Source organism: Beta vulgaris, chromosome 1 (assembly GCF_026745355.1).
Source record: "Beta vulgaris subsp. vulgaris cultivar EL10 chromosome 1, EL10.2, whole genome shotgun sequence".
NCBI lineage: Eukaryota > Viridiplantae > Streptophyta > Magnoliopsida > Caryophyllales > Amaranthaceae > Beta > Beta vulgaris.
Genome location: NC_079202.1, coordinates 60,794,625 through 60,821,567, shown reverse-complemented (window position 1 = coordinate 60,821,567; position 26,943 = coordinate 60,794,625). Strand labels below are relative to the sequence as shown.

The window sequence follows — 26,943 nt, the reverse complement described above, 5'->3', positions numbered from 1 at the left end:
GTTGTGGATTTGTTCAAATTAAAAGGAAAGTATTCGTATTGTCTCAAATTGTGCTCTATGTTCTTGAATTGTCAGTTCTAAAATACCACTAAAATGTGCTGTTTATTGGCTCATCTAGCCTGTACCAAATAACTTCAGTATATTTAAATATACGTTATGACCTGTTTTGCTCACAAAATGGGAACATGCTGCAGTTTTCTGTTGGTAAAAAAAAAAAAGTTGTACGAAGTGCATGACCATGATTTGTGGCATATCCCAGATTCCCAGTAACAGTAAAAATGCTCTCTTACCAGTTACCACCCAGAAATTGTAGCTTCTCTTGTGATCTTAAACCCCATGCATATAGTATTTATAACAGAACCCGGCATTGCTTCTCAAGCAAACACAACACATTTTCCCTGCACTGCTTTCTTTCTGCTATCTACACTACATTACATACTTCTAAAAATGGCAAAAACTTTCCCTGAGTTTCTGAGTTACCTAGCTATACTTAGCATGCTATTTGCGCCATCCCTTTGTGATCAAGCAACCGAAACTGCTCCTTCATGCTCGACTGTCATCTCAAACGTCGCTGCATGCTTACCCTTCATTTCACACACCTCTCCCTCGCCTTCAGGGATTTGTTGCGGTGGAGTTAAGAATGTGGCAGGATTGGCCAAGACTCATGATGATAAGATGGCCATTTGCAATTGCTTGAAGACAAATTTGGCTAATATTCAGTATGATCCTGCCCTTGTTGCTGCTCTGCCTAAGCAATGTTCAGTTAACATCAATCTCCCTCCGATTTCCAAAAACACGGACTGCTCCAAGTAATAATTATGTCTCCACTCCTTTTAGGCTCCGACTATCTGGAAAACTGTTTTCCACTGAACATGTGAGGAGTCGTATTTTGGTAAGTCTACTTGGTGTGGGCTCCGTACCAATTTTCTCTATGTTCAGTGGAAACAAGTTATCCAAATAACGGATGTACTGTTCTTATTTCCACTGTCAGAAGTTTCTTAGTGTGTCATTTCTCTGCAGGGTTGTTTTTGGGAATCCCATGAACTACTAGCTACACCAATAAGAAAGATGAAGACTGCAGTAAGTCTACTGAATCTCTTTCTGAAGTTTGATTTGAGTTCCTTGAACTTTCGCGCTTCTAATTAAGTCTATGATTTCTTGCAGATCAGTTTGCTGATGCTACAAAAATAAGTGCTCGGCCATTAGAAGAGATCAGCAAAAATGTAGTTAGCATAGTATATAAGAAGAAATAAAGCATTAATATGTTAAAAGTTGATCATCTTATACGTGTATCAATGGTGGTTCAGTTACTGTTTTGAATTTACTTGAACAACATATTCGTATATTATGTCTTTGCTAGGATTCTTAACTCAAATGAGTTCTATGCTGATTGCCAAACAGGACCATAATCTTACACATGCATCTAATCTTGACCTTGCAAGAGTTTGCAGTGATTCGCAAATAACTAATCTCACATGTCTGTCGGAGCTCATACTTAATAGATAACTGGACTTAAAATATAAAATAAGAGTAGGCAAATTCAAGTAAAGCTTTTGTTAAACAAAATATATAAAGTTACAAAAGTAATGGTAAAAAGTTATATTAAGTGGATAAATAGTTACAAAAGTACTCAAAAAAAGTAAAAAAAATTAACAAGTCAAGTGGTGTGACCAAGAATATTTGATGAAGTCAATAGTCAAGACACTTTTTTGAAGTGAGTAGTGACAGGTCATTAAGTCCACCAGCATAACACATCCTATAACAAACTTGTTAGTGGCTTGAGCAACGAGTTGCCTTGTTACATGTCCTACATTGGGCAAGTGATGAACAATTTTTGTGATCAATTTGTATTTGTTGTTAATTTGGTGGAGAATACAAGTGAAAAAAGGGAATAATTCATATCAATTTTTCTATATGATGGACTCAAATCACTATAATTTAAACACTTGATTCCATTAATAGCCAATAAATCACTTTATGTATTTCTTTCAAAAACCACTTTTATAATTGACAAAATAAGCAATGAAATTGTAGCGTCATGTGGATATATCTCTTTCATCTATACTTGAGATCACAAGTTCTAGTTTATACAAAGACAATATTTGTAATTTTTTCTAAAAGAAAGTAATTGTATGAGGTTCCCCTTGTGTATGGCTAAGTATCATGAGACTTCATTTATATTGACGGAATTGTGAGACATAAGTTGACATATTCATTTAGGATGTACCAATGCACAAATATCTTTGTGTGATTTATAATTTTATATATAGTTGCAATCTACATCTTATCTATGTTTGTTTTCAATTGAAAGTAAACACATAGGTGTAATGTAAACAACATGCATATATAATGAAAAGAATTTATAACCGCATATAAGGAGCCACTAAAACATTACAACAACACCTATGCCGATTGCCAAATGCATGACTCAAAATTTTTTCCCAACACGTCATATTATAGCTCTGTTTGGCAATATTAGTTGAAAACACTACTAATATATAAACTGTCAGATTGTTTTTCATTGAAACTTACACTAGCAAGTAGGAGTAAGAATTAAAATCTGGTTACATTAGCAATGCCTAAGATAAGAAGTTGTTGTCTTGGAGTTATTATTACTATTCTGTCTCTACAACTGGTGCCACAGTATTGTTCAAGTTCTGCCTTATTCCAAAGACTCTCAACTAAATGCAGAACTGTTATAACAGAACTGTCACCCTGTGCAGATTTCATAAGAGACCAAGCAGCCTTACCTGAAGAGGCTTGTTGCAGCGGCGTCCGCCGCGTCGCCGGCTTAGGCAAGAGCCCAACAGCTGTGACGGCGATCTGCGAGTGCCTTAAGCAAGGACTGGATGAAACTACCTATGATCCTATTAAAGTTCAGCAGCTACCAAAGGAGTGTAAAGCTCAGATTGATTTCCCTCCTGTTAACTCCAATATTGATTGTACTAGTACTACTACTCACTGACCTTTATCTTTTCTTTTTCTCTGTTTTTTCATGTTTGTTGAGATGTTTATCAAGCAAAGCTTTGAAAATTTGTACACATTTATAAGAAAATAAGATATCATTATATGATGCTGCATCTAATTGTCATTTCATCTCAACCAACAATTTTTTAGGCCTTGTTTGGTGATCATCATCAAGACTTAGAGGGTGTTTGGTACGGAAAATTTTGATATAGGAAACGGATTCAAATAAGCGTTTTCATTTCTAATTGTTTGATATGAGTGTTAAGTAACAAATACCGTTTTTAGAGGGAAACATAATCCCCCCATTTGTTACCCTTATCAAACTAGTGGAAACAAATCACGTTTCCTTCCTCAATCATAAACCTCTTAATTGTTTCCATTCCACTAGGATACCAAACAACTATTAAAGGTAACAGTTATTATTCCTATTTCCCCTCCTTATCCAAACCCTTTCCATTCCGTTTACATTGATTATACCAAACGCCCTCTTAGAGTGGAACTAAGTCTTTAGTAAACAGCAAATTGTAAAACAACCAAGTAACATATATAATAACATCTCATATAAGATTGCCTTAGTATAATTTGTGGTAAGATAGGGGTAACTTATTGTCTTAAAAGGGCATTTACGATCCTTTTAAGGTACAAGGCGATCTATTATCTAAAACGAGGTAGTCTTACCATAATTTTGTTGTAAGACAGTTTTACACAAGACTTACTACGTTTACTTTCTACTTGGTTACGGCGAAAACTGAAAAGCAAAGTTTGTAGATAAATGAGACGCAGAAGGAGTATATGACTCATCATCAGTCATCCCTATATTGTGGTTTGACGACCAAGTCAAGCTACAATTTGACTCAATTTTTCTTTTTTATTTGTGTTGTAAAGAAAAATTAGCTTGCAGAGTTCACACTAAAGCTCCCTTGATGGAAATCTTGTTTTACACCCCTTATCAAACCAAACAACGGAAAATGAAAGAAAAAAAGGAAAACTCATTTTCATAGAAAATATTTTACACCCTACCAAACGGAGCGTAGACTTCAAAGATAGATATATCTTCTTCCTTGTGTGGCTGATTCATGATGAAAACTTTACTTCTAAGATGGTTCAACATAAGCTAATCCAGAGACTTGGCAGAGAATACGGCAGAAATCCTTTGATTTTTTAAAAAATCATCAGAAGAATCCAAAATACTTTTCTATAAAGTAGTTGATCAATAACTACCTACCATTCACAGTTCTTCTTTGTTTTGTAGCGTAAGATATAGTACTAAGTTTCATTATAGTATAATGTCATATTGACAAGCTTCTAAAAAAAAAAATTACACAAGGAGAAAATTATTAGTCAATCTTATGGTTGCTTTGTGACTCATATTTGTGTCCAAGCAAAAAAAACTTGGTTAAATTTGGCCACCAAAAGTTTCCAAATTCTTGAAAAGTCTCAACAATAACTTTTCTGGTAATGTTCATCTATAAGAGCATTCATTTTATGGAGGAGAGAAAAAAGATTGATAACGAAGCGAGTTTCGACACCCAAACAAGGAGAAAAAATCAGCAAAAAGAATGGAGGAGAAGAAGTATGTGGTAGAGGTAGAGAAGGGCAAAGAAGCAAAGGATGGAAGGCCTTCAGTTGGCCCAGTTTACAGGAGTGTTACTGCCAAAGATGGTTTCCCACCTCTTCTTCCAGGAATGGAAACTTGCTGGGATATTTTCCGGTATAACCATATTTTTTTTCCATTTACAGTAGTTTGATAGAGTATAAAACTATTCTTGGCGCTTCAACCATCAGCTTAAGCTTTTGGTTAAGGTGGCCATTTGACATATTTTGAACTAAAAGTTTTGTGTTTCATCTTCCTAGACTTTGATTTTAAAAAAACAACTATAGTATATGGTATGTAATTTAATATGTTTGTCTGTGTTTTACAACTCCAGAAATTCAGTGGAGAAATTCCCAGAGAATCGAATGGTTGGATATCGTGAAACTGAGGATGGCAAAGTAAGGAACTAGGCTATAATGCTATATAGATTGCCCCTATTTCTGTTTTCGATGTCTTACTCTTACATGTTGACATGATGTTTATTATATGATCATCACAGGTAGGAGATTATGTTTGGTTAACATACAAGGAAGTGTACGAAATTGTTATGAAAGTTGGAGCATCTATCCGAAGTTGTGGAATTAGTAAAGTGAGTCACTTCTTGATTGATTGAAATATTTCATGATTAAATATGACTTTTAGCTCTAAGCAAACATGTTGTGTTAGTATACTTATCTTGACGTTTGTGTTTCTGACATAATGTATAGTTCAATATTCCTGGATTAAAAACGCTGAATGGATAACTTGTTGTCCAGCGAACATTGTAAAAGAATTGCTGTGCAGTCACCACACCAAGTTGAGTTACCAAATTGCTGCATTTCTTGCATGTTTGCTGGAGAGCAGTTCTCCAAGTATCTGGACTATTCTTAAATTACATTGTACATGTTAATGTCCTGATTTGGAACAGAAAATCTTTGATAGTATTCCACCAAGCAGTGATCTTAGGTCAAGTCAGTTTCAGAGGGAACAGATGACACTCTGCAGGACAATCTATGCAACATTGGTTAATAACACGGGTTGCCTTCGATTTCTTTTCATTTTTGCAGGGAGCACGATGTGGTATCTACAGTACTAATTGCCCTAAGTGGATCATCAGCATGCAGGTATGAAATTTGTTGTTAAGATCACCAGCTCCTTCTATATTGTTCTCGAAGATGGTGTTGGTATCTCATGCTGTCAAGATTTGCAGGCCTGTAATGCACATGGACTGTACTGCGTTCCACTTTATGATTCCCTAGGTATGAAGTCAGTACCTTCTTTCTTTGCCTCAACTTAGAAAAATATGTCGCTTGAATAGAAAAGGTGTTGCCAGTTAGAGAGTGTCTGAGTGTTGAGAATTTCTGGTTCACAGGTGCTGGTGCAGTGGAATACATCATATGTCATGCAGAGGTGTCCATCGCTTTTGTAGAAGAAAAGAAGATTTCAGAGGTAAATAGAGTTCCAGGGATGCATGCATTTACTTGTCATTAAATATTTTATCATATGACTTCACATCGAGTACCTGAGTGAGATCCTCGATACTTTGATATGAGTATACACTTGATACTTTTTTCCAGAGAAAAACATGGAAATTTGTACTCTAAAATAACTATATTGGACTGTGGACACTTGTTCATGTACCTATGTCTGAATTACCTAAATTCCAATAGCATCAGTGATGATCTAAATGTGACTGTTCAAGTAAATTGTTAACTTTAGCCGTCTTTGTAGGTTCTCAAGACGTTACCCAATACAAGAAAGTACTTGAAAAGTAAGTCGAGTTTCTCTCCTTATTGCTAAATTGGAGGCATTTGGAGCTACAATCCTCATCCTGGACTAACATGTATTGTCTTCTATGTAGCACTTGTGAGCTTTGGCAAGGTAAAATCCGACCAAAAGGAAGAAGCTGAAAGAATGGGCTTGACAATTCACTCTTGGGATGAATTTCTACTACTGGTACCTTCATACTGCTAAGCTTTTTTTATTGTTTTTTTTAACTTGAATTTATACAGTTATGAAGGCGCTGTACAAAAACATTTCTGATACCCATCTGCACAAATATGTACATACAGGGAAACAATCAACAGTTTGATCTTCCTGCAAAAAAGAAAAGTGACATTTGCACAATAATGTATACAAGTGGTACAACCAGTGAGCCCAAGGGAGTATTGATTTCCAATGAGACTGTTGTCACTGTTGTATCTGGCATAAAATTCTCATTGACGAGCATAAATGAAGAGGTGAGTTCAGAGTCTTCTGTCCTGCTCATGAATCATGATAATGTATACTTTATTTATTTTCATATTTCTGACATTTTCCCTCCCTTTTCTTTGGAAAATTTTACAGCTTATGCAAGATGATGTATACCTCTCATATCTTCCTCTAGCACATATCTTTGATCGAGTGGTAGAGGAATTGTTTATCTCAATTGGTGCTTCAATAGGGTATTGGCGCGGAGTAAGTGAAAACCATAAGTATCATTATACTAAAACAATATATCAGAGCTTTGTTATACTCAACTTTCTTAGTTAATTGCATACAGGATGTGAAACTGCTGTCTGAAGACATCAAGGATCTGAAACCAACAATTCTTTGTTCTGTTCCGCGTGTGTTAGATAGGATATATTCAGGTAAAAATCAGAAATATCTGTAGATAGACAATCAAAATATAGTATTCCCTATGTCCCTAAATAAAACACACATTTTCTAGGGATCGACCAATTTAAGGAATAAAGTTAACAAACCTTTACTAAACTGTTTAAAAATTTACACATTTATATCATAGAAGTACTATTTCTTAAGAATTCACAGTTTTGATATTATGAAGGATAAAATATGGGAATATTCATAGTTCTAACTTAATAAACATAACAAAGTGGCCTAAGTAAAACATGCGAAGAAGCAGTAGTTATGATCTTCAATGTTGTTGCACTTAATGCATTTTGTACAATATGTTAATTTTTGATGTCCTGATGACTATAATTTCTGGTGTGACATCAGGTCTGATGGAAAAGATTTCTTCTGCTGGGGCTTTGAAACGTACATTGTTCAATGTCGCCTACTCGTAGTAAGTTGAAGTTCTATTCAATCTTATCAATTGTTTCCTTTCTCTGATTGGAAGATTTAACATTTATGTTTTTGAATCGCAGCAAATTGAGCAACATGAACAATGGGTATAGGCTTGAGGAAGCATCCCCCATTTTTGATAAGATAGTGTTTAGTAAGGTAAAGTGAGGTTCTGAAGAGTTCTATAGTATTGGAAAGGATTAGTATGTACTTTGAACTAATCAATCTCATATTTTTGTTATCTTCATGGCCTCAGATTAAGGAGGGTCTTGGAGGAAAACTTCGTCTAATCCTTTCAGGAGGAGCACCTCTTGCTCCTAGTGTTGAAACTTTCCTACGCGTGGTGACATGTGCTCATGTGCTTCAAGGATATGGTACGATGTTTGCTGGTTCGTGCTGTGTATGAACAAAGCAATACTACTCCTCTGTCCTGAGTCTTCTCCAAGTGAAAAAAGAACTAGCAAACATTAATTCATAAGATATTCCAGTAGTAGTTATTCTAGTGTTTTGTTCTCAGTTCTCGGAACATACATGATTAGTAAAAACATATACTACTTTTAAGTTCATTATATGGATTATGGCCTCTACTATACGACTTTTAAAACTTTGGACCAATATATATAAACTGGTAGTAATACCAAACGGGTCCTAAACTGTCTGCTTTCTCCTTTTATGACAGGTCTTACTGAAAGCTGTGCAGCTTCATTCATTGCACAACCTAATGATATGGCAATGGTTGGAACTGTGGGACCTCCTGTACCAAACGTCGATGTCTGCTTAGAATCAGTTCCAGAAATGGGATATGATGCTCTTCTGTCCACAACCCCACGTGGAGAAATATGCATTCGAGGAAATACCCTCTTTACAGGTTACCATAAACGAGAAGATCTCACCGAAGAAGTCATGTTTGATGGATGGTTCCACACAGGTTAGTCTGAGATCTGATCATGTCTTTTTTCTTCAATTTAGCTTTGATTGTAGTTATATAAGATCTTACATCTTAAATCTTCAAATGTCTAAATAGGGGATATTGGAGAGTGGCAGCCAGATGGGTGCATGAAGATCATTGATCGCAAGAAAAACATCTTTAAGCTCTCACAGGGAGAATATGTTTCAGTTGAAAACTTGGAGAATATATACAGTCTTGCCTCAGAAATCGATTCGGTATGGCTGATCAATGCTACATGTTGAAACAAGACTTCGTTTGCCTAACCTTAAAATGTTTTTGGCATTTATCTGAACTTGTCGTTAGTTGTGACTGTTCGGCAAAAGTAGTTGAAAGATGTGTTAGCTGTTAGTTGTTAGAGGTTTACTGTCAAAATAGTTATTAAATAAATTAGTATTCAATGAAACTAACAATTAGATTAGTAACAGAACATAAAATGAACTATATTCTACCTCCAAAGGCTACTCCTAAAGCTACCTTTATCGCAAAAGCTAATTGTTTTGGCTTTTCAAAGACGATACCTTGACCCCCAAAAGCTATCATAAAATACTTGCTTCACCAAATCACCAAACACCACTTTTCCCCTTCGGAGTATTGACCAAAGCTACTTGACATGTAGTTGCCAGATACACCCATAAATCGAACTTCCCTCTGAATTTATCTGAACTTACTTGAATGGTGATCTTATCTCTTTTGCATCTCCTTCTGAAGGTGATATCAGAAGGCTTAATTAAGTTATTGCAACGGTTATTGGAATCAAGTTTTCTTCTTTGTTCTAAACTCATCTGGATGTTTCACTTTCAGGCATGGGTTTATGGAAATAGCTTCGAGTCTTTCCTTGTTGCTGTTGTCAACCCCAACAAGCATGCTCTTGAATCCTGGGCTCAAGAACATGAAGTTGCAGGTGATTTCAGTTCACTGTGCCAGCATCCTAGAGCAAAGGCCTACATTCTTGAGAAGCTCAACAAGATTGCCCGAGAGAACAAGGTATCTTCCTATGTTTTCAGCTTTCTTAACTTCTATTGTTTTTTTTAACTTCTAGTAAAATTACATGACATTTATATGTGGATTGACCAAAATAGCAGACTAGATGTTCATTTGTGGACGAAGGAGGTATTTTTTAGGATAGTCCCAAGTTCAAATACACCCTTCTCATTTTGCTGCTTCCTCCTGTCTCAAAGAGATCCATCTTGTTTTCTTCCTTGCAGTTGAAAGGATTCGAGTTAATCAAGGCAGTACATCTAGACCCCATGCCATTTGACATGGAGCGCGATCTATTGACTCCAACCTTTAAGAAGAAGAGGCCTCAATTACTCAAGTATTATAAGGTTGGTACACCTTTATTACTAACATAACTTGTGTTTCCCAAGGTATAGCATAAATTAGGCTCTAAATGTTAGTATTTCTACAGGATGTTATTGACACCTTATACCAAGAACAGAACGAGAAACGACAATCATAATGAAGCATCAGTTCTGCAATATTTGGGTGCAAATTTGACATCTTTTTTATCTAAGATTTCTATTTCTTGTAGGGAGCTTCTACATGTAGAGGAAAAAACATCATCAGTTTGATACAACAATTGTAGATTCACCCTTTTGTACTTGAAATTCTTAATTACATTCGTAATTACATTAACTTGTATCAATGGTCTAAAATCGATGAATTAAAAATGAAAAGCAACATTTTACTTGAAAGAGCAGGAAACTGACTAACTAACCATCTTCGGAAGTGAAATCAGGCTCAGTTGGCTTTTGCAAGTTGAGAAGGGGTGTCCTCAGCGGAGCTTTAACATTTGGTGGACTATTACTTTGGAGCTTACGAAGTGCATTGACAGCAAACCTTGACGCGTAAATGGTGGCACCCAAACTTGTTGAGCTTCCACCCTCCTTTGCCACAGCCAGTTCTTCAGCCTCCCGTAAAGATTTCTCAAGTTCTCTTCTATAGTGACGCCGCCATGCTGCCTGTATAAAACAGGTTGCCCATGTCCTCCACTGTTGTGAATAGAACCTGAATACAACAAAAATCACAAGGGATTATAGAAGTTAGAAAAACGGAACACATATAATCCTCATATATGGCCTGCTAAATTTAAGATAGATGAGAAAAAATAAATTCAGATAAAGGCCAATAAGTTCAGATAAGGGTTATCCAAATCCAAAAAAAGTCCAATTCAGAGTGTGTTCTCTTCACCTGCAAATATAAGATTCAGGAAAGTCAAAGTCCAATCAGGTGTACCAAATTTAGATAAGTTCAGTTCAGGAAAAATCAGGTCAAGAGAATGCACCCTCACAAGTTAACAAAAATAAGTTCAGAGTGGCCAACAAGTTTATATAATGAAAAATTAGTTCAGTTAAGAGTTTCTAGTGAAAGAAGCATATACTTGCCTAAAGGTGTGTCTTAGCTGCTTGCTGTGAAGTCTACGAAATTGCGATGCCAAAAACCTGAGATCATCTGGCGTCAACGCAAAAGCTTCAACTTCTGTTTGGCTCAGCACAGTCCTAGTTGAGATGGGCAGATGGAGTGAGGAATAAGGATCTAAAGCCCATGTGAGCAATGCTTCTCCACAAAAATCGCCAGCCTTGAGATTAACTGAGTTATAGAAACCAGTTCTTCCACCATTTATGGTCATAGTCAATAGATTTCCTCTCATTATGAATAGCATCTCGTTCACTGGATCACCCTCACGTACAATGAAGCTATTCTCAGTATAAAGCACTGGTTTCAGACGATCACACATTGCATCTTTTAGTTGTTCATCCATTTTTGAAAACATTGGCACCTACGCTCCAACGCAAAAGGTTTCATATAAATCATAAAACTCTTGATTTGCATCCTTAAATTAGATCCTACACTCGAAGTTTGATGTTAAATCCATCACTAAAACGTCTATAAAGTTACTTAAAATCACATAGAATATATAAAAAGTTCAATATTACCCAAAATGTGTAAAAATTGGGTGATGAGTTTGGAAAAAAACAAGATAAACATGTCATACACAAGCATGATTGTAACAATTTGCAGATATACTCACTCTCATTAGAAGAGCCAAGCAGAGATGCCGTTTTATGTCCCGCCTAAGGTCCCCAGGAAGATTACGTATTACACTCTCTTCATCAACGCCTCTCGTTACTTGCCAATTGTACTGATCATACCTTCTTATCCTCTCCTTTAAGTCTGCTGGAAGCAAACGATGTGACATCCACATCTCTGCATCTCGCCTTTTTATTCTCATCTCCTCTACTCTAACAGTTGTTGATTGTAGAAATTTCTGTTCAACACAGCCACTAGAAATCATCAAATCCTTGAAACAAAAGCCATCTTCCTGCATCTTAGGCGGCTCAATGTATCAAGTGTTTGCTCTGACATATAATAATAAGGCAAAGCAAAACTACAGAAAATTCCAAAATGAAGAAAGAATAATTGTTTCATGATACTAACATCTTATACTGAAGAAATTTCTCTTTATATCATACTCCCTCCGTCTTTTTTTATTTGCTACAAGCACTTTCTCACAAAGACCAAGGAGGGAGTGGGGACCATTGACATAAATGGAATTAACAAAAAAGCAAATAGGTAAATTGTGGGACCTATGTATTATATATGGAAACATTTACAAAATCAAGAAGGGAGTGATGGCAAATTTGTAAATAAAGTGTGGGACCTATGTACTATATATGGAAATATTTGCAAATGTAGCAAATAAATTGAAACACCCCTAAATAGCAAAATGTAGCAAATAAAAAAAGACGGAGGGAGTAAAACATTGAGACTTGCCTGCATATTGGCAATGAGCAAGGAAAACAGAACTAGTCCAGAAACAGTAATGAAGGCAGCAAATAAGTTCTCCCCGACAAAAGTACTTGTATTCAGATTCTGACCAAGAGAGCTGCAAGAGAAGTACAGGATATTATTACTAGATCAGGGTTAACAAAACAAATGGATCTCAATATAAAATTGAAGACACAAGTAAATGAATATATAAGTTTAGTTTAGCCTTCATTAGAAGTCTATCATATACTCTTCATCATCTCTATTACATAAGCTATATGATGTATAATAAGAAAGAGTCTGGATAATTGTCCAACAAATAGGCACCTAACAGCGGGCGAAAATCAATAGTGCCCTTAACCCAAGAGTAAACACAGTTTACTCATCGAAGATATTCAAGATATTTCACAGTGTTAGTTGCTTAATTAGCAGTCACATAGACCCCTTATGAGGAAATAGAACTCTTAAATGAAAGACAACTCAAGTGGGTTTTTCATGGGATCTCTACAGAAACAATTTCTGCTTAATTTGACAGTTGAGATGAGGTATGCACTACTCAGTAAAAAAGACAGAAACCAATGCGACTTAAAAACTACAGGATAGATTAAGTGCAAATTACCTAAGATTTTGAAGGCCCCACCAAAAGCAATAGAAGAGTTTCTCGAAAATATGAGTAGACTGTACCACTTCTGAATTAAGGGCATCATAGAACAAGCCAAAGTTCAAAACAGTAGAATCTGTTATTTGATCAGGGTTTATAAGTTTGCAGAAGGTGTTGTTGAATACATAGTTTCCTTCATGTTTGTCTTTGCAATATAAAGACAACTGATGGCATCCTCCTCCCATACATGACTTGTGCCAGCATGTGCCTTGCCTATCTATGGCAAACATATACCAAACTGCTCCAAACACCTGCAGTTTAACTCATGATCTATTAATCAGTAAACTCAGGTTATGATGGGGAATTAGTACATACATACGTCCATAGAAAAAGAACTATACTCACGAAGATTCGATGAACATGCAGGACTAGATTATCTACACAGAGACTAATACCAATGAACATGTACCAACTAGAGATGTACATATATTCATTTGGCTTGTTATCCATGTACATGTGCACACCCTGCTCTATGTACTAGCCTGTGCACCATCTAAGATTTGGAAAATTTGTTAAGAAAATGTTGCTACAGTTCAAGTTATACTTGGATGCAAACGTTTGGTAAGACAACAAGTTTTGGGTGCTAGTGATCTCAGCCATGCACAATGCAACCTAGTATAAAGCTTTATGTGTATAAAATTAGTGACCTTGTCATAGTATAAAATTTTACCCTTCAACAATATGACGAGTTTACCTAAGACTAGCTTCAATGTTCTGGTTTATGTGAAAGTTCACAAAATTCTTCTTAAAGGGGCAGCCCCGTTCTCGTCTACTTTTATATGTACTAAATAAAACAATTATCATGGGGCAAAAAATGGGTGATAAGTAATTAAGGATTGTGCAACCAAGTGATTAGCCTTCTCCTAGTTTGGCCAATAAGCAAAAGTTTAATATTGGAAAACTGACATTTTAACCTTCCTTGCTTATTCAAATTATCCTTAAGAATAAGTAAGAACTCTCACAAATTAATGTTATGTACAAGTACCTATTATTCTTTATTTCATACTAAGACGTGCATAGTTTGAGTTTAAAATCTGGTTTTATACTTGTATAGGGTCGGGACTAGTTGTAGTAACTATATGGAACAGAAGACATGTTAAAATTTCGAAGTATATCTTGGTACATCGAATCTTCTGTGTGGCTGCCATACGATTAACAACTATGTCTCGCGCATAAAAGACAAACTAACTATATTTAGACATAGGTGATAGTCCAATATATATAAGTACCCTAATAATTATAACCCAAAAGAAATTAATAAGTAGTCCTGAAAAATATAATAAGTAATAACCCCAAATAGGAATACTAATTACCTCCTCGACAACTATCAATAACCATACTATATTAATAGAAGTATAATAATTAGTAACCCCAAAAATACAATAATTTCCATGTAGAGTAAAATCTATCTTTATTTATCTATTTTTATCATCAAAAGTAATAATAGTAGTCAAGGTCATATGGAGGAAATGTTTCTGAATTCTTTTGTAATAACCGTACCACAAAGTTAGCTAAAGATTAGCATCTTGCTTGAAAATTAGAATGTCACACGAATGGTGTAAGATTTCAGCAGAAACTATATATATTGACAAGGAGCAGCATATCCTTCATCATTTATAAAATAAAGATAAAAACGAAAAACACAAAAAAACTAGAAATTAAAAAAAATGAAAACACCCAATCTCCCATTTTTCATATCTCTATTTTATTTGTTCGTTTGTGTGGTTAGATCCCAGAATGTCATTGACATAACAAAATTAGGTGCTAAGCCTAATGGAGATGCAACACAGGTGTGTTTCAATAGTAAAATCATAAATTATATACTTCTTCCGTTTCAAAATAGATGCTACATTGTTGATTTTTCCACTATTCATGAATGAGGTTTGACCATGCATTATTTACTATTAGGTAAAATCAAATGTTATAATGTAATATGTTGTTGGATTTGTCTTAATGTATATTTTCAGAAAATCAAAATTTTATACTTTACTCTAATACATAATTAAAGATATTAGTAGTCAAAGTAGTGCCTCGACAAGCGTTTTAGTCAACGATGTACCATCTATTTTGAAACGGAGGAAGTACAAATTATAGTTGTTGATCAAGTAAGAATATGAAATGAATAATGTTCACTAAAAAAAATATTATGACTGCATGACAGGGTTTGATGGCTGCTTGGAAACAAGCATGTGCAGCACCAGCACCAACAAAGATAGTAGTTCCTCGAGGATCTTTCTTGCTAAATGCTATAAAATTTACAGGTCCATGCAAGGCTGCTGTTACTATTGAAATTGCAGGAAACTTCAAAGCCCCACCAAACCCGGCCCAAATGAAAGGCTCGGACACATGGGTTAAAATCGAAAACATCCAAGGTCTTACCATCAATTGTCTCCCAACTGGAGGTACTTTTGATGGCCAAGGACAAATGGCTTGGAAGCAGAACAATTGTGCTAAGACCGGCAGTTGCGACAATCTTCCTTACGTATGTCTATTGGATAATATTATATGTAAAGGGATAATAATATTATTATGTTTACAATACAGACCTATGACTAGTAAAGTACTAGTAGAACGGTACTTTACTAGTCATAGGTCTGTATTGTAAACATTATAAATATTGAATGCCAGGTTAACCTACAACAGGTTAACACAATTATTCTCCACACTTGTACAATGTCTATCTCTCGTTATAATTCTATTTAGGGCCCTTTAGAGGCGCCTGAATTAGCTCCTTTTCATATATATACTAATGTCGAATTACGTACATATTTACAACGTAACTGTAATACTGTATGCATGCAGAACTTTAGGTTCAACAGCCTGACTAACAGTAAGATAAGCGGGATCAAATCATTGAACAGCAAGCTATACCATATGGGAGTTTTGGGGTGCAAAAACTTTACACTATTCGATACAACTATCCAAGCACCAAAAGACAGTCTTAACACAGATGGTATCCATATCGGACGTTCAGCAGGGATATTTGTCACCAAAGCAAAGATTGGTACAGGAGATGATTGTATCTCCATGGGTGATGGAGCTGTTGATGTTCACATCGAGGACATTACTTGTGGACCTGGTCATGGTATCAGCATTGGAAGCCTTGGTAGGTACCAAAAGGAGGCTCCTGTCACAGGTGTTACTGTAAAAAAGTGCACCATCAGCGACACTGACAATGGTGTTAGGATCAAGTCTTGGCTCAACTCATTCGAGGCTATTGCTTCAAACCTTCATTTCGAGGACATTACTGTTAAGAATGTGCTAAACCCTATTCTTATTGATCAGGAGTACTGCCCTTACAACCACTGCAAGGCTAAGGTTAGTTAGCTTTTTCTTTATTAACTAATTAATCATATCATCCAGGTTAATTTTACTTGAAGTAATTGATAAAGCTGATGGTTGAGGCCCCAGGAATAGATTCTATACTCTATCAGTAATTAACATTTTTTTTGTTTTGGTTCAGACACCATCTAAGGTAAAGCTGAGCAACATCAGTTTCAAAAACATCAGAGGAACTGCAGGTTCCAAAGAGGCAGTCAAGATCTTGTGCAGCAGTGGAGCTCCTTGTGACAAGGTCGAACTCGCTGACATCGACTTGACCTTCAATGGTGGCCGTGCCGTCTCAATGTGTAAGAACGTAAAGCCGATCACGTCTGGCAAACAGAACCCAGTTGCTTGTGGTGCACGTGCCCCTCCTGGCCCCTAAATAAATCATCATCTGTAATCGAGTTGTATACTTTTTTTTGGCTTGTTTAGTTTTTGTCACCTGCCCAAATCTTATAATGGGATGTGTGTGATTTAGATTATTTTTTTTCACCCTCTAGAGAGTAATTGCCTGTACTAACTCTCTTATGTGGGTACTAAATACTAATTTTATGCAAAGAGAAAAAATTTGTGGAAATGCTACATTTACCAACTGGGTAATCCGCTCACTACAAATATAAAATACCGTAAAAATATACTTATGTTCACCAGGATTCTACTACCTGAAGTGTCTGTCTAGTGTCTACAAGGGATACTGGTAGGGGTGTTCAATGTCGGATATCGGATCGATCCGATCCGAATATTCGGATATCCGAAAATTTTGGATCGGGAAAATTGCGATCCGAATCCGATCTGAAATTTTTGGATATCCAAACTTTTCGGATCGGATCACCGGGTTTTCGGATCGGATCACCGGATTTTCGGATCGGGTCCGTTGAAATTTTTGAAAAATCCCGATCCGTATCCGATCCGAAAACCCAAAATTTTTTCCGGATACCCGATCCGAAATCTTAAAATCGGATCGGATATCCGAAATTTCGGATTGGATCGGCGGATTTTCGGATCGGATGTTTCGGATCGGATATTTTTGCACACCCCTAGATACTGGTAGAATTAAACACATGGTATGCAAATATATTTCCTAGTGAATGATGATCCAATCAATGCGAAATTATTTTACGAAGTATTAAACATTTGCGAGTATCTTATAAGGATCAAAGCAAACTTACATGGCTAGCTAGCATGTACAGAAACAAATTGGAAGCAGCTCCAGCCCAAGCTGTTTCAGTGATTATGCCTAATGATGTCTTTGTTACTTCCTTATATAAAGGGTATATTCGAATAATCCTTGGGACATATTGGGTGAAAATCACTAATTTCAACAGGCCCTTTAAAGTCAATAAACCTCCACCCATTAATCTTGGAATGATAACTAGAACTGCTATCTGCAAAATTTAAAGAGGACAAAGGAAATATTTTTTTAGTTTTAACAAGTTAGCATGAAAACTGATAATATAAACTACAATGGTAAATTCTTGCATTGGACTGTCTGAGGTTCAGACTTCAGAGTTCAGACCAACTGATCAAGTATTAATTCAACCAAAAGACAGTAGAAGTAACAAAATATGGATATATAAATTACTCAGAATGACTTGAAATATACTTCCTCCGTTTCAAAATAGTTGCACTGTTTGCTTTTTCACGTTTGTCAAGACACTTTTTTAAATGTTGATATCTCTAATTGTGTATAAATAAAAATTATAAAAGGTTGATATTTAAAATCTTCGTATTAAGGCGAATTGAACAAGATCCCACTTGACAATATTTTTTCTTATTATATAATGATGAGGGAAGACTTGTCAAAGTTAGTTCATAAATAGTGACTAAATGCCAAATGGTGCAATTATTTTGAAACGGAGGAAGTATACCTGAGGAAAGGGCAGAACAGCAAGAATGTCAACAATGAAGTATGACGAGAGATATCTTCTTGCTATAGCGCGATGATCCTTGATTAGTTCACCTCTTCCAAGCACGCGAGAAGAAGGAGAAATAAACCCAGTATGGAACTGTAAGATTATATGAAGTACATAGAATAAGTCCGTCATTGTGCGAAGAAAACAAGCAATCATTTTCAAATTTTCATCCAACTTAAGGCATTGTTTCTTGCCATCTATCACTAGGATGTAGAAGAACAATGGATCCAAGGCCATAGCAAACACACATGAGATTAGAAATATCTTATTCCATTTCTGCAGAAATGATCCTTGAGGATCAAGAATTTTTCTCTCAGGAAAAAGCTTATTTGAAGATTGATAATAGAGCAAATCAAAGCTCAGAGATCCTCTTAAGGTTTCAATCCCTTGAAAATCTTTCTCACATCCTCTGCGAATAACATTGAAAGCTCGGAGAAATGATGCTCTATTCTCTGAGTATTGTTGCTTATGACTTGTTGAACCTTCTGAGTTCCGATCTTCAAACCTGTGAGGCAGCGCGAATGAAGAAGATAGATCAGGAAAGTAGTCAAATGCACACAATCTATAGAATTTGATCCCGAGACCTCAAGTACATATACTAAAGTTCTAACCACTAGGCTAAGTTGTATTTAGTGTTATTATCATAAAGTATTATGTTAATAAATGAAATTTTTTCTTACCTGGGACATAACACGGGCCTAATAACTAGTTTAGATCCTATACAGGAGCATGATACACATCATGGTGCTAGTTACATGCTTTTTTCATTACACCTGCATGTTCATATTATCAAATATCAATGTACTAGGTTAGTACCCGTGCGATGCACGGCTGTAAAATATTATAATGTATGGTTGTTTTTAATAATAAATGTATAATTTGAAATTTGACTTAATTCATGCTTAGTTATAAACAGTATAAATCTTGTAAAAAAAAACAGTATAGATTGTGTAATAGAGAACTACTCCCTCTGTTTTTTTTATCATTCCTACTATTCTGTGCGCGTCTTCCAATACGCGTTTTAAAACTTAAATATCTTTCATTATATATTAGTAAAAATTATAACGATTGAATATTAATAAAGTACTAATTGAGACGAATCAAACAAGACCCCACATGACTATGTTTTTTCTTATAAATTGAGAACATTTGAGAAGATTCTCTCTATGCATGAATAGTGTCAAGATTCCAAGTGAGAAAGATAAAAAAAAACAGAGGGAGTATTAAAATGGACTAATTATTACTCTACACATCGTCTTAAATTAATTGTCACAAATGTCTTTTTAAGTTGTTCATCTATTTGTCACATGCTTTTTAGGAATCAATTGTTCCAATTTTACTCACCCAATTATTTCGTCCTATTATATTACCCTTTTAAAAAATTGCGTTGTTTTTCAGTTATTTTAGGAGAAAGAAATTTATAGTATTATGGAGTAATATGATAGTATAATTTTTTTTGTTAAAAGAAGTAATGTTCTTACAAAGACAACTTAGATAACAAAAAAATAATGGTATTTAAAGGAAAAAAAAGCTCTAACCAACAGTAAAGCAAAAAAAAAATGGACATCACTTATCATCATTAATCATTACATTACAACTTACAAATGGCCTAGAAAGTAAAAAGTAAGTAGCAGAAAAAAAGCTGGCTTGGTTTTTCTTCTAAAAAAAAAGTAGAAAGAAATAGGATAGAAGTTTTTTTTTTGAGGGGAAATAGGATAGAAATTATACCTGCTCATCATTCCTTTTTTTCCAAAAGCAAAATAAATTAATTTCCCCTGCTCATCCTTTCTTTCCAAAAGCAAAAGAAATTATTTTTCCCTGCTCATCCTTTCTTTCCAAAAGAAAAATTTGTTCTCATCCATAAGCAATTGCTAATCTCTCACTATGATGACTTAATGCTCCTTCTTTTAAGTCCTCATCCATGTCATAAAGCACCTCAGATGTATCAGGGACATGCCCATGTAAGGTCAAGAGCCTATCAACCTCATCAGACATCTCATATATTGCTTTACTATGTGGGTGAAGCTTATCGCCTACAAGAAACTCATGAACGATGCTATTTACTCTGTGGGAATCATAGAGTTCTTCTCTTGGGTAAGAGAAAGGGGAAACATCAAAGGAGTATAGAACTAAGAAGACATTTATGGAAGAACATCTCTTATTCAACAAAGCTTTTTCCATTATTGCTCACAATTAAAGTGAAAAGGTAAAATATTTCAACTTTCTAGTGACGGTATTAGATATGAACTTTAGATCAATTGCATGCATACATAAATCTATAAATTAGGGGTTTCACCTATTCTAAGTTTGGGTGAGGTTCTGGTTGATTGGAAAGTTAATGCTTTTTAGCTACATAAAAATAAGTCATTTATTGTTTTTATGTTGTTTAATCACATGATCATGTCCATGGCTATTGCTTTTATAGTCATTCCTTTTTTCCCAGATTTGTGATGTCATGATAACTCGTCCATTCCTCATGTCCTTTGTGCCAAAAGGGGAAAATAAAAGAGATCCAAGTAAAAAGAGGCAGATCATTTGATCTTTAAGAACTGTGAAGTCAATTTCATAGTAGACTTAAGTTGATGTCTGAGGGAAAGATAATCCTTGTGTTTCTATAAAAAAATGTCCTGATTGAACTAAGTATAGGTAGAGATGCTCATTTCTGTAGGTAAGTCGTAGTTGAAAGTGTAAACAGATAAACTTAGTATCTTATGGCTTCTATGGTAAAACAAGATAAGTATGAGTTTGCTGGTTTTTGTGCTTCATAGTAGTTTTGAGTATGGAGCTTCTTGGTCCATAGTAGTATTGAAAGTTGTATAATGTTAAAACAGATTCAGAGTATGCTGCTCACTAAATAAACAGAAAAATGTACAAGCTTATTAGGCTTGAATCTGTCATACAACAAAAGAAGGTATATTCCCTGCTTAATTAGGCCAGTAATAGAGAAGGATCAATAAAACTGAATTTAATCTCTCTATATATATAGTTCCACACTATAGATAAATAAATTAGAATAATATAATACATTAAATCAGAACTTATATACCCCTCAAAAAAAAAAATCAGAACTTATATATTAGGTTAGAAAAAAATAAAAGTCATATGGATCAAATTGATATAATAGGGACGATATAAGTTGCAACTTCTTCAGCATACTTGTCCCATAAAGTACATTTTAGTTTTGCTTTCCTGTCGGTTTTGTAGCGTAAAACACGTCAGTATAGTATAAGTTTCAACAAAAAAAAAAGCACTTGTGAAGAATACATGTAAATCTTACTCTTTATCATTCAACTCTAAGATCAATTTCTTCGATTGTTTTCCATTTCTCTCAAATGTCTCAATTGGTATGACTGATACAATTTCTCCAACAACATCTGATAAAGAAACTTTTACTGAGTGACTTATTCATGTTAAGCTATATAAACTTATTATGATTTATATTTGTAAACTACCTGTCAAGATAATATCATCCAACCTATTTGATATGATGTCATCAAATGATGCGAAATTTAAGCCATGCAATGGAATAGGCAAGTCATCGCAATTTTGAACTCTGGTATTGAGAAGAAAATTGATCTTATAAGGATGACTTGTTAGGCGATAGCTTCCATTGTTTTGTGCAACACCAAAGTTATTGATAACTCGGAATTGGCCTTCAGCAAACAAATGTGAAAACCTCCTAATCAACAACTTCTTAACAATTGCTTGAATTTTATCTCCCTTCGTATGAAAGAAAAAAAATGTTATAGTATATAATAAAAAAAATATCATTAACTTGGTACAGTAGAAACTTGATTAGCAATTTATTTTTCATATTACCTTTTCATCAAGAAAGACCATTTATGTACTCCCATCCTCATTTGGATTTGCAAAATTTGGTGTTTTCCATAGGCGAATGATTCTGATTTTGATATTCCAAGAATCCTTTATAGGAGTAATGTCTCCAACGAAATGATGCTCTTGGTTCATCGATATGTTAACATAAAAAAAATTAAACATTCAAAAGCTCTTCAAAATATTATGTAGAAGATGATATGAGTATAATAGTTAGTACTTTGCTAATAAGGAAATATAGCAATATTGAAAGAGATGAAAAAAAAATGGAAGGCGTACTTTTTTTCTTGCTGGAAGAGAGAGAGGGATATAGAGTGGCATAGAGAGAGAAATATGCAGTACAATTTATGCTGTCAAAATGATATATTTATATTTTATCATTTACTATAGAAGATTAAGGGTTTTTTTTCTGTTGTTTTCTCTGTTATCAATAAACGCTTAAGCTTCTGGTTTAAGGAGGATAGAGAAAATCTAATCTGACCTAGTAAATCTTTATATATTAAATAAAAATATTATATGTATTTAATGGAATTGGAATGGGTGTTTTGCAGGACACAAGGACCTCCCCTCTTGATGAATGGGAATTGCATTGGAAATTAAACATATTCTAATGTTAGTTTATTGGGCCCCTACAACTATTCAAGATATGTAGAAGATGGTGGGTTTGAATGCTGACCGTGGCTTACAAAAAGCTTTTCCCCTTGGAATGCCACATAGGATAGCTACTTTTCCTTTTTCTCATTTCAATATTTTTTTTTTGAGGAGATTTCTAGTAGGTAAATCATATGGGCGGGAATTAGAAGAACATGTGCATGCCACCTAGGATAGTTTTGGGGGGAAAACTAAACCATGTTTTCTCTTTTAGTATATAGTAATAGATATAAATGCATGATGTGTCTTTTCATTACACTTCCATGATTTTTTATGCGTAAACATTCCTTTACATTTGTAAGGCTATGTTCAGTTCACCTGAAATTTTCTGATCTGAACTTATTTTTTCTGATCTGATCTGATCTGAACTTATTTTTTCTGATCTGATCTGATCTGAACTTATTTTTTCTGATCTGATCTGATCTGATCTGATCTGATCTGATCTGATCTGATCTGAACTTATTTTTTCAACAAGATCTTATCTTTATAAAATATATTATTACTATTATATTATTACTTTGTAAATCATTATTATGCAATACATTATAAGATATTCTTTATAGTGTTACTATTATTATCATTTTATTTCTATTACAACTTTTACACAACTTTTATTATTAATAATAATAATTATTATTATCATTATTATAAGAACAACAATAATAATTATAATCATAATTATTATTATTACTAAAAATAATTATATAACTCAAGTCATTATTTTATAAGAGCACTTATACAATGTTTCACACTTTCCCTTAAAAAAAAGTTTCACACTTGAGAAGTCGGCAAACTGAACTCTTTTTTTTCCATATAAAATAGAACAAGATATACAAACAACTATGACTTGAGCAAAAATAAATAAATATCGTGCAACTTCAAATAGCTAGAGAGATTTGAAATTCGGTAGGAAGAGGTATACCGAATCTAAATTTATAATTTGTATCTCACACTTAGCTTATTTTGAAATGTAATCCGAACATAGTAGTTTCGTTATCATGAATTTGAGATATCATATTTTATATATTTCTTATTTTTGCGTCCATCTTATGTTCTTAACACGTGGCTTTTAATTTTCTATTATTTAATAACAACAAAATAACTTAATATAATAATAACAATGACATTTATAATGGTAACAATAAGATTAATAATAATTACCAATATTAATAATTAATAAGTACAACAACAACAATAATAATAATTCTTTTGAACAAATGTACTAGTAAATAATAATACCCCTTTGTATTTTTTTTATCTTTGTCACTTAGAATCTTGACACTATTCACAATAAGAGATAATCTTTTAGATTTTTCTCAATATATAAGAAAAAATATAGTCATGTGGGATCTTGTTTGATTCGTCTCAATGAGTACTTTATTAATATTCAATTATTATAATTTTTATTAATATGTAGTGAAAGATATTTAATAATAATAAGTTTTTAAATATAAGCATGATATGATCTGAACTGATCTGATCTGATCTGATCTGATCTGATCTGGTCTGATCTGATCTGATCTGATCTGATCTGAACTTATTTTTTCTGATCTGATCTGATCTGATCTGATCTGATCTGATTAGATCTGAAATAAGCAAAAATAAGGTGAACTGAACATAGCCTAAGTTCTAAACTATGATGCTAGCATGTTTCTGTTAATTTGGAGTACCAGATGCATAAATTGTACGTTAATCATCCAAAACAACCTAATATAATGGACTTCAGTATGAGCAAGAATCACAAAATATGGAGGCACAAGAATAGGATAAACAAGAGCAATTGACGTTTCAAAACCCACCTTAAAACTTCGTCTTGATTGTCATTCACAAGTGCAGTTGGATGCAAAACGTTCGACATGATTAAATGCTTATCCTGTATACATTTCAATGACAACAAAAATTACGTGTTTAATGCTGAAATTCACAAGTTAAGATAGTTATAAAATGCGCAAATGAAACAAGGAAGATATTTAAACGTTAAAGGAAGTTTCATAAAGTGTTATAGAAGGTATTTTTTGAAGTTGAAGGAAGTTTCATGGATTATATTATTTGTTTTTGGAGTTAATGGGTAGGAAAGTTATAAGGAAATTTCGTGGACTAGAACAACTTGCAAGTGTACCTCAAGGACTAGAGCAAGATCAGTCAAACTTCATTAGCTTGCTTTTTAATTTTTGGAGGGAAAAATTTCATTGACCTTTTGGGAAGTCAAGCTCTTTGAAAAGCACCAATACGAAGTAAATCATTAGTAACTATTATTACTAAAAAAAATTAAAGTGAACGCTTAAAAGATCTGTACTAGTTATTTTGGAATGTACTGAAGTAGCTGTGTTCGAAAGAGTGTTAATCAAGAATGACAGGACGTTTCCAGATATATTACTCAAAAGAACCGCCACAATATGCCTAGTCGATTGGAATTGCGAAAAACTTTAATTGGAAGTCAATATTTTTGTTAAATTTAACTTTATTTGATTTCAATTCTGAACTTTATGAAACTGTTCTTAAAGGATCTTATCGCGCAGATAAGTACATGCACCCAAGTGCATGTAGAGCATGGTGCACCCTTTTCTAAACTACGTTGTTTTATCATTTTTAGAGTCTAAATTTTTTAAAAATTATTGTTATTTGTTTTCTTAAATTTTGCAATCAATTAAAGATTCCTTTACATTTTAAATTTAAAAGGTAAATGTTCTTTCCTTAAGTGTAGATGTTCATTGACTATATGTTCTTTTCATTATAACCTTTGTTCTTTTATAAATATAAATTTACACGTTCTTTAATCACTAATTTCATCAGTAGTAGCATAATGCATGAAGTATATATGATTAATTATCGAATTGAATTATGGATAAATTCATAAATCATGGCATATTTTTAGGGCCTGTGATTTGGGATGCAAAAATCAACTCTAATTATTGAATCTCAGCGACTGCCATGATTGAAGAAAATGGTAAACAAAAGAAAAACTTACCGAATTAAGGAGTTTTTAATTGATTGATCATCTTATTGAATGAAAAAGTTTAAAAAGGAATGTATGACACACTTTTGGATTGAAGGGAAGAATAACACATCAGCATCACTCATGTTCAACCATCATACAACACATAGCATTCAAAATTTTGGAGGAATTGATTAAAGATGACAAATGGCGTTGATAACTTAAATCGATGACAACTAAGCTTATTTTTCTAGTTTTATATATAGATAGAAGATAGATATATAGATGGGAAAATGAATTGTACATTATCAAATTACTGATTTCAAGCAACAAAAAAATTAGTAAAAATAATACTTCCTCTGATTCATTTTATTTGCAACAATTTCCATTTTCGGAAATTTCAAATTATTTGCAACAGAATTTAACGAATTACAACAAAACTTAGGATGTTAAAAGTTGTGATTATTACAACAAAACTTAACTAATTACAAAGTCACCCCTTTTTTTTATGTGGTGTGTAAAACGTATAGTTTGTAAGAAATTAGACTAAGAATAAAAAAAATAATTGAGCAATGTTGATGGCATCCAAGGAGAATATTTATAGTACACCTCATGGTACACCCAAAACTATTTTCTCCAAATGAGCAAAATGAGCGAATGAGCAAATGAGCAAAATGAACAATGAACAAATGAGCAAACATTTCTACTCATTTAAGAAAATGAGCACACACTTTTATTACAAAATGAGCAAAATGAGCAAATGAGTAAATGAGCAAAATGCCCATATGAGCAAATTTGATGTCAAATGAGCACCTGAAGTTCTAATTTATTACAAAAATACCCCTGGGTGTCAAATGAGTGAACTCGGCATCCACGTACATGACAAATTTTAAAAAAACTAATTCTGTTGATTTCATTATTGATTAAACTAATTCAATTGAGTTCGTTTTTTCAAATATTGTAATCCGGCTTCCGACTGGGAATATGATGGTAAAAAAATATAATGTGATTATACTATAAGGCACCTTCACGTAATTGATACAACGCTATATATTAAACTTAGAAAGTGCACGATTTGACAAAAAAGAAATCACTAAGTATGACGTTTACTATATTACTGTAAAATCAATAAACTAAAATTTTAATATCTTAAAGAATATTCTAGAGTAAAAATATTATGTAATGAGTCTAAAACAATATCTCATTATATAGGCAAGTAATCTTAACTTTATTAAACTAAAAGTGTAATCTAAAATATTTTATATAACTAGTTTAATTCTCGTGCACATGCGCGAATATAAT

At 33.8% G+C, this 26,943-nt stretch overlaps 4 protein-coding genes and 1 long non-coding RNA gene across 6 annotated transcripts; 4 read left to right on the top strand and 1 right to left on the bottom strand.

The window, feature by feature from the left end:
* Positions 1-336: 336 nt before the first annotated feature.
* LOC104884750 (non-specific lipid-transfer protein A) lies at positions 337-1,080 on the top strand. Its single transcript, XM_010669466.3, has 2 exons — positions 337-809; positions 1,021-1,080. Exons 1-2 carry the CDS (start codon positions 337-339, stop codon positions 1,049-1,051), a joined length of 504 nt encoding a protein of 167 aa, XP_010667768.1. The 3' UTR covers positions 1,052-1,080.
* A 3,177-nt stretch (positions 1,081-4,257) lies between these two features.
* Positions 4,258-10,200, top strand: LOC104884969 (long chain acyl-CoA synthetase 4). Its single transcript, XM_010669705.4, has 19 exons — positions 4,258-4,678; positions 4,896-4,959; positions 5,061-5,150; positions 5,608-5,664; positions 5,751-5,799; positions 5,913-5,989; positions 6,272-6,311; positions 6,402-6,496; positions 6,613-6,780; positions 6,887-6,997; positions 7,083-7,170; positions 7,541-7,607; positions 7,690-7,765; positions 7,863-7,980; positions 8,286-8,534; positions 8,631-8,770; positions 9,357-9,539; positions 9,761-9,880; positions 9,964-10,200. Exons 1-19 carry the CDS (start codon positions 4,527-4,529, stop codon positions 10,012-10,014), a joined length of 1,995 nt encoding a protein of 664 aa, XP_010668007.2. The 5' UTR covers positions 4,258-4,526; the 3' UTR covers positions 10,015-10,200.
* LOC104884891 (cyclic nucleotide-gated ion channel 1) lies at positions 10,122-24,731 on the bottom strand. 2 transcript variants are annotated; one of them, XM_048635570.2, is made up of 11 exons: positions 24,506-24,725; positions 22,041-22,180; positions 21,674-21,941; positions 21,499-21,595; positions 18,177-18,726; positions 17,478-17,693; positions 12,943-13,235; positions 12,330-12,441; positions 11,587-11,823; positions 10,940-11,334; positions 10,122-10,562 (listed from the first exon to the last, which is right to left on the bottom strand). In XM_048635570.2, exons 2-11 carry the CDS (start codon positions 22,059-22,061, stop codon positions 10,268-10,270), a joined length of 2,484 nt encoding a protein of 827 aa, XP_048491527.1. In that variant the 5' UTR covers positions 22,062-22,180; positions 24,506-24,725; the 3' UTR covers positions 10,122-10,267. The 2 variants fall into 2 exon arrangements, with proteins under 2 accessions (XP_048491527.1, XP_010667924.2); XM_010669622.4 differs by lacking the exons at positions 21,499-21,595; positions 21,674-21,941; positions 22,041-22,180 and having other exon boundaries at positions 24,506-24,731.
* On the top strand, positions 14,652-16,885 carry LOC104884823 (probable galacturan 1,4-alpha-galacturonidase SALK6). Its single transcript, XM_010669545.3, has 4 exons — positions 14,652-14,774; positions 15,146-15,466; positions 15,787-16,302; positions 16,448-16,885. Exons 1-4 carry the CDS (start codon positions 14,652-14,654, stop codon positions 16,688-16,690), a joined length of 1,203 nt encoding a protein of 400 aa, XP_010667847.2. The 3' UTR covers positions 16,691-16,885.
* Positions 19,474-22,964, top strand: LOC125492901 (uncharacterized). The gene is made up of 2 exons (XR_007269326.2): positions 19,474-20,427; positions 22,607-22,964. It is a non-coding gene; the product is annotated as an uncharacterized LOC125492901 (long non-coding RNA).
* Positions 24,732-26,943: the final 2,212 nt, after the last annotated feature.

Bases quoted from the DNA above. Each gene is read 5' to 3' on its own strand.
- LOC104884750 (XM_010669466.3), top strand. From the start codon at position 337: ATGCATATAGTATTTATAACAGAACCCGGCATTGCTTCTCAAGCAAAC. The intron at 810-1,020 runs GTAATAATTATG...ATTTCTCTGCAG, and splicing joins AAAAACACGGACTGCTCCAA to GGTTGTTTTTGGGAATCCCA.
- LOC104884969 (XM_010669705.4), top strand. From the start codon at position 4,527: ATGGAGGAGAAGAAGTATGTGGTAGAGGTAGAGAAGGGCAAAGAAGCA. The intron at 5,990-6,271 runs GTAAATAGAGTT...CCGTCTTTGTAG, and splicing joins AAGAAAAGAAGATTTCAGAG to GTTCTCAAGACGTTACCCAA. The intron at 7,608-7,689 runs GTAAGTTGAAGT...TTTGAATCGCAG, and splicing joins TTCAATGTCGCCTACTCGTA to CAAATTGAGCAACATGAACA.
- LOC104884823 (XM_010669545.3), top strand. From the start codon at position 14,652: ATGAAAACACCCAATCTCCCATTTTTCATATCTCTATTTTATTTGTTC. The intron at 15,467-15,786 runs GTATGTCTATTG...GTATGCATGCAG, and splicing joins GTTGCGACAATCTTCCTTAC to AACTTTAGGTTCAACAGCCT. The intron at 16,303-16,447 runs GTTAGTTAGCTT...GTTTTGGTTCAG, and splicing joins ACAACCACTGCAAGGCTAAG to ACACCATCTAAGGTAAAGCT.
- LOC104884891 (XM_048635570.2), bottom strand. From the start codon at position 22,061: ATGGTCTTTCTTGATGAAAAG. The intron at 18,727-21,498 runs GTAAGATTTACA...GCTGCCTCACAG, and splicing joins TTAGAGTTGAATGATAAAGA to GTTTGAAGATCGGAACTCAG. The intron at 10,563-10,939 runs GCAAGTATATGC...TGTTGTATTCAG, and splicing joins CAGCTAAGACACACCTTTAG to GTTCTATTCACAACAGTGGA.